Source organism: Arachis ipaensis, chromosome B01 (genome assembly GCF_000816755.2).
Source record: "Arachis ipaensis cultivar K30076 chromosome B01, Araip1.1, whole genome shotgun sequence".
Classification (NCBI taxonomy): Eukaryota; Viridiplantae; Streptophyta; class Magnoliopsida; order Fabales; family Fabaceae; genus Arachis; species Arachis ipaensis.
The window spans coordinates 134,741,369-134,747,544 of record NC_029785.2 but is presented as its reverse complement, the minus strand read 5'-3'; the positions used below and the strand labels follow the sequence as shown (position 1 = coordinate 134,747,544).

The following is a 6,176-nucleotide window of genomic DNA, read 5'->3' as shown; positions in this document are numbered from 1 at the left end:
CTTACTCCAATACTCTCTCACTTTCCATCTTCACAATCCTTGTGTTGATGCTGCAACTCGATTTCTTCTCATCAAATGCAGAAGCTGCAGGAGTGAAAGGAGGGTACTGGTATTATGACAGTGGTCTTGATGCTTCAGCCATTGATTCCTCTTACTTCACACATCTCTTCTGTGCTTTTGCAGATTTAGATTCAAACACCAACAAGATCACATTACCTTCATCCACCTTCTCAACCTTCACACAAACCGTTCAGAAAAAGAACCCTGCAGTGAAAACCCTTCTCTCCATAGGAGGAGGTGGAGGTCCTACTTTAGCATCAAAGTTTTCTACAATGGCTACACAGAACAGCTCCCGCAAGACCTTCATAGACTCTTCGATTCAAGTAGCAAGAGCAAATAACTTCCATGGCCTTGATCTTGATTGGGAGTACCCTAACTCAAACACAGACAAGACCAACCTTGGTTTTCTCCTCAATGAGTGGAGAGCAGCCATTAAACAAGAAGCTAGAATCTCAGGAAAAACACAACTTTTGTTGTCTGGTGCAGTTTCTGGCTCTAACCAGATATCACCATTGCAATATTACCCTGCTCAAGGTATCACCAACAACATGGATTGGATCAACGTTATGGTCTATGATCTTTTCATTCCAGATGGGTATAGAAACTCAACACAGCCACCAGCACCGTTGTACAATCCAAGTGGAATATTCAGTGGATCTGAAGGAATCAATGTTTCATGGATTAACCAGCTTAAAGTTCCACCCAACAAACTAGCAATTGGGTTACCCTTTTATGGTTATGCATGGACTTTGGTGAATGCTAATGTTCATGGATTGTTTGCGGGTGCTAATGGTGCTGGTTCAATTCCTTCTGGAGGTTCAACTCCTGTGTATAGGGATATCAGGAGTTTCATAAATAATGGGGCACAAACTGTGTATAATTCAACTTATGTGACGAATTATTGTTATTCTGGAACTACTTGGGTTGGTTATGATGATACTCAGAGTGTTTCTGCTAAGGTTAGTTATGCTAAGAGCATTGGATTGATTGGATATTTTGCATGGCAAGTTGGTGGGGACGATAATAATTGGACACTTTCCAAAACTGGTGAGTTCTGTGCTAATATTCGAATTAATTAATTCTTTGTTACAATATCAAATTTCTTTGGTTCTGTTTTCACATTCTAATTAGATGATAACTTTTCATTGTATTTGCAGCTTCTAGTATTTGGGGACCTTAAGAACGAAGGCCACGGCTCATCAGATCAGGGGACAGGGCCTAACTGATGTAAGCTATAACAAAGGCCAGGCGAGGGAAAATAAATAAGTAAATAAATGTTTCTATTTCTTAATGTTAAAGGTGGACAATGTTATATCAAACATATAAATAAAGGATTCCCCTAATGAAATATGCATACAATCCCTACAATGGGCTCTTTATTAGGCCCAAATTGAAATTAAAGCTGAAAATTAATTCTAATCCTATTATAGCTGTTTACTTTAATACACTACCAAGTTTTTGCTATTTCCACTTTTTTCCCAAATTCCCAATCCCTTTTGTTACGCTGTTTCTCCTCCCTCCTCTCACTCAAACCCTCCCAATTCGCTGCAGAGCCCCTTGACGGCGCTAGAACCCTGAGCCCCGCAACCTGCAACCGAGGAAGGTCACAGGTGAACGCAAGCGACCTGTGCGTTGCCCTCAAGCTCGGCGCCGTCGCTGAACATCTGGCCTTCACTGCAACCTAGTTGCCGGGCGAGACGCTGCCGATCAGAACTGCCGCCAGGGTATTGGATGTTTGGTGTTCATGATAGATTTTTGGTGTTCATGATATATTTTTTTTGTCCCTTTAATTGGATGAAAACTGTAGTAAGTAATCAGATTGTTAGTTTTCACATTCACATGTATCCATGCTTATTATAGTTTTTATTTTATTTAGATGTTTTTCTTTTTTGTTAATTCTTTCATGGTTTGTATTTTTTTGTAAAATAATGCATGTATGATACGAATACTGGCTTCTGATATGAGATATCAAATACCAATTTTAAGTGATATAGGTACTACTTACTAATTACCATAGACAGCATCCAATATTAAACAGTACAAGGTAGTGAGGTCAATATTAATACACCAATTTCCAAAAATGAATAAATATTGCTGAAGGAAGTGCCTAATAGATGATTACGTGAGCAATATTTTTTTAAGAATTTCAATATGTTTGGCTAAGCAAGTTTCTGCCATTTCCAGGTTTACTATATAATAACAGGTTTAAGTGTTTAACCGTATAGGGTTAGAAAAATCAGATGTTTATGGATTCAGTTTTACTTCTGGACTCAGCTATTCTTAATCCAATTATGGTAGTATATATGTCATTATATTTTGGCTTTATTTAAACATGTAAAGCTTCGAGCCCATTTTATAATTTTAGTTCAGACCATACTTGCACAAATATAACAATAACCCCACTTAACTCAGTTTTCTACCCTTAGTTATGTCACAACGCAAGCCAAAATCTAAGCCATAAAATACCAAGCCTTTTTGCTTTCCTATATTAGTCGAAGTCTAAATGCCTATAAAGCAACACAACAAAATATTGACTGAATTAGTCAAATATTGACTGGATTCTTTAAATGTTACATTGTCGTGTTATCTATCTTGTTTATTGATTATTAATTTGAAAACATATTGCAGGTATCAGCGACGTGACATTAGATTGGTTTTTATTTTTTTTCCTGTGCAATTAGAGGGACATAACCGTGGATCCTATATAACTATTGTTAAGTTGTTGTGATTGTATTTTTTTGGATTCTCTTAAGCATAATGATTGAAAGTGAAAGTTACCATCTAGAGAGTTGCTATTATGACATTTTTTTAATTATGAATGTATTCAAGGATATATGTTTTTCATTTTTCTATTTTGAATGAGTTGAATTGGTAAAACATTGCCCTCATGATATTTGATCTTGGGACTAGTTAATTTGATTCATTTTGAACAGATGCAACAGTGAGCTAATGGATGAATGTGAAAACTGACAATTCCTTGTTCTATGATAATGAACATCCAGTTATATGAAGAAAATGAACATCCAAAATCAAGCAGAAATGAACATCCAGATTGACTGAAAATACTGTAGCGTTATTTTTTTTCCTATCACGACCAGATATTCACTAAATTAACGTGTTAATGAAAAAGCTTTTGCAAACCACGATAGTTAGTTAAGTCATAAATAATATTCTTCACATAGAAATAGGGAGCCAATAATAACCATCCGCATTCACAAGTAAATTGAACATCTGATCGCCTACAGAAATGAACATCTCACGTGTCTGTTTGAAGATAACCATGTAGCCAAAATTCATCTCTTCACTTTCAACCTCAGTAACATTCAATAGTAGCATGACCTATAATCACGAAATAAACACTCAAATCAAATAATGGAAACTATTTAGATAAACAATTAATAAATGAGATGCAAAAAAATCCTCTCTAAACTCCATAGAGAAAGATACACAAATGTAACTGAACCACATCATCCTACCCATATTAACTTGGAAAAAAATGCATCAACATCACCTATTGATAGTAACTAAATTACTTATTTTATTTTACCTATTATATAAGCATTTTAACTACCCATATTCTCTGTGTTACATCACACTGTGTACCACCAATATCAAAAGGCAACACATGCAACTACCATGCACTTATTTCATTACTCAGTTGTATTGTTAATGCATAGGTTATCTATCATGTATACTCATACATATATTCATAATCTAAACATGCATGCTTCTTTTTATTCTATTTAATTTACATTTTCATCAAAACTCTTAACAATAATAATGCAGTAAGTTCTCTTTTATATTATTTAAAAATATACTACACTAATAAGATTCATGCAGGTCTCTAAGCATTAAGCATATCATGGGTGATTACTTATCAACTAGTCACTTAGAGCATATATTTTCAATTGTGAAGTGAGTTGTGACCAAATTTATTTGTTTTTGCATGGCATGGAGGCATAAGGATAGGAATTTAAAATAATCTAATGGCAACTATGTGGAATGTTTAAAACATACATGAATAGGTAGTTTTATTCAATTCACTTAACTAAACATGATATGCACTTCTTAAATTACACTAATCAAATGACCAAATTTAAAATTTTAAACCAATTTGGTGTTTAAACAAAACTAATAATCAAGTGCCATGTCAAAACGCAATCTAAACATCATTAAAAATAACCTAACATTACACAATTCTGAATTATAATGCCTAAAGATAACAAAATTTAAGACAAATGCTGGCCAAACATAAGAATTAAACAAAAAGTTTCACTCAAACATTTCATCGAGCATATGGTGTGCACAATATGTAAACAGGAATTTTAAACTCAATTTAAGCAGCAATCAATCCAGAAAAATCGGCCATTAAATATTTTGGAATTCAAAAAGTATCAATCTATTAATCTAAACCTAATCTAAACACTAAAAGCAGAATTAAAAATTAGTTAAAATAAATAAACGAAAGAACACGGATAGGAGGAAGCATGGAACCTACGTTGGTGAAAAGGGAAGAATGAAAAAAGAGGGGTAGCAGAGGCGGTGTTGCAGCGGCACAGAGCTCAACCACTGCTGGGTTGCATTGAGGTTTCTTGCTGGGATTGGGCTTTGCACAAAGACCAGGGGTAACGTACAGGGGATTGAGGAGAAATGAAGAAAAAGGGAAGAAAAAGAGAAGAGAGGGAAGAGAGAGAGGGTAGGCAACGGTGGTTGCCGGTGGCGATGGCGGTGGTGCCGGACGGAGGGCTGAAGTGACGAGATTCTCGGATTAATCGAGAGAATGGAGGTCACGCCGTTTTGAGAGAGAGAGTTTGTTGTTCTGGTTCTATAACTGACGGTAATTCTAATTTGTTTCAAATTTCAAATTAAAAAAAATCAAAATTAATTAATTACCCATAATTTAATTTTAATTTCAACTAAACCCCATTATATACATTGTACAATAAAAATATTGTCTCCTTATACTTTCCCATAAATAATCTAACCACTTTTAATTTTTAGCTTTGTATACACTATACAGACGTTTCGATATGTGACCTTCAAACTTTCGTCAATAATACTACTATATATGTAAAAGCCATTTGCATATTATCCGTGTAATAACATGTAATATAAGATTCACATCAAACTATAAATGCTAAATTAAATATGAGAAAGTACAGGAAACAATACTTTTTTTTTAACAATCTAAACAATAGGTTAAAAAAAATTAATTTTAGTTTTAAAAATCAAATTTTGAATTAATTAAGTTTAATCATAATTTTGAATTAATTAGGTTTAATCATAATCAATCCTGTGCCACCGTCGTCGCTGCTGTATCGCGACCCTGGTGCCCCCCACAGCTGCTGTCTCGTTACTTATTTCTTATCAACCAAGTCAGATGTTTATTTTACTATGTATGTGAATGGTTCTTTTCATTCTAAAGTGGATGTTTATTTGGGTATACTGTTGATTGCCATAACTGTTCTCTCGCAATCCTGTGTCATTGGCACTGCTGTTGTATCGCGATTCCAGTGCCGTCCGCTGCTGCTGTCTTGTTAGTTGTTTTATATTAACTAAATTGGATGTTTATTTTTATTATGTATACAAATGGTTCTTTTCATTCTAAAGTGGATGTTTATTTGAGTATACCGTTAGTATGTTACTTGATTTGCTTGATTCTACATATACATACTCCGCAGGATATTCATTTTACTATATATGCGAATGGTTCTTTTCACTAAGACGTGGATGTTCATTATTAAACACCGCTCATCAAAGAAAATTCTCAATTTCTTCTCCCTCCAATATAGTCTGGAAAAAAAAGGGTACGAACGCAATAAAAGCACATGGGACTCTTGGTGGGGAGGATGGTGGTGTAATGACGGACTGGATCGGACTTGGCCGTGAAGATGCGCGGCAAGGAGGACAACCGACACTGGTTCAAGGCTGCGACAGCGACGACGCTGAGCAGGGACACGACGTTTGGGAGGACACTGGGCAAAGGTGCGCTGGGGCAACGGCAGAACAAAAAAGAAGAAAGTGGCTTAGTTGCGGTGACAGCGGGCGAATGCGGTGAGAAGCTTCATGCCGGCGACAATGAACGGCGTCACAGGGGAGGCGACGATGAGCGTCGT

The 6,176-nt window shown here is 35.7% G+C and overlaps 1 protein-coding gene across 4 annotated transcripts; it reads left to right on the top strand.

The window, feature by feature from the left end:
• LOC107620337 (chitotriosidase-1-like) lies at window positions 7–5,089 on the top strand. 4 transcript variants are annotated; one of them, XR_002350274.1, is made up of 3 exons: window positions 7–1,107; window positions 1,218–1,386; window positions 5,036–5,089. XR_002350274.1 is itself a non-coding variant. In XM_021106185.1 (3 exons), exons 1-2 carry the CDS (start codon window positions 48–50, stop codon window positions 1,238–1,240), a joined length of 1,083 nt encoding a protein of 360 aa, XP_020961844.1. In that variant the 5' UTR covers window positions 7–47; the 3' UTR covers window positions 1,241–1,287; window positions 1,612–1,950. The 4 variants fall into 4 exon arrangements, 2 of the variants coding, with proteins under 2 accessions (XP_020961844.1, XP_016178002.2); XR_002350272.1 differs by lacking the exon at window positions 5,036–5,089 and adding an exon at window positions 1,612–1,950 and having other exon boundaries at window positions 1,218–1,326; XM_021106185.1 differs by lacking the exon at window positions 5,036–5,089 and adding an exon at window positions 1,612–1,950 and having other exon boundaries at window positions 1,218–1,287.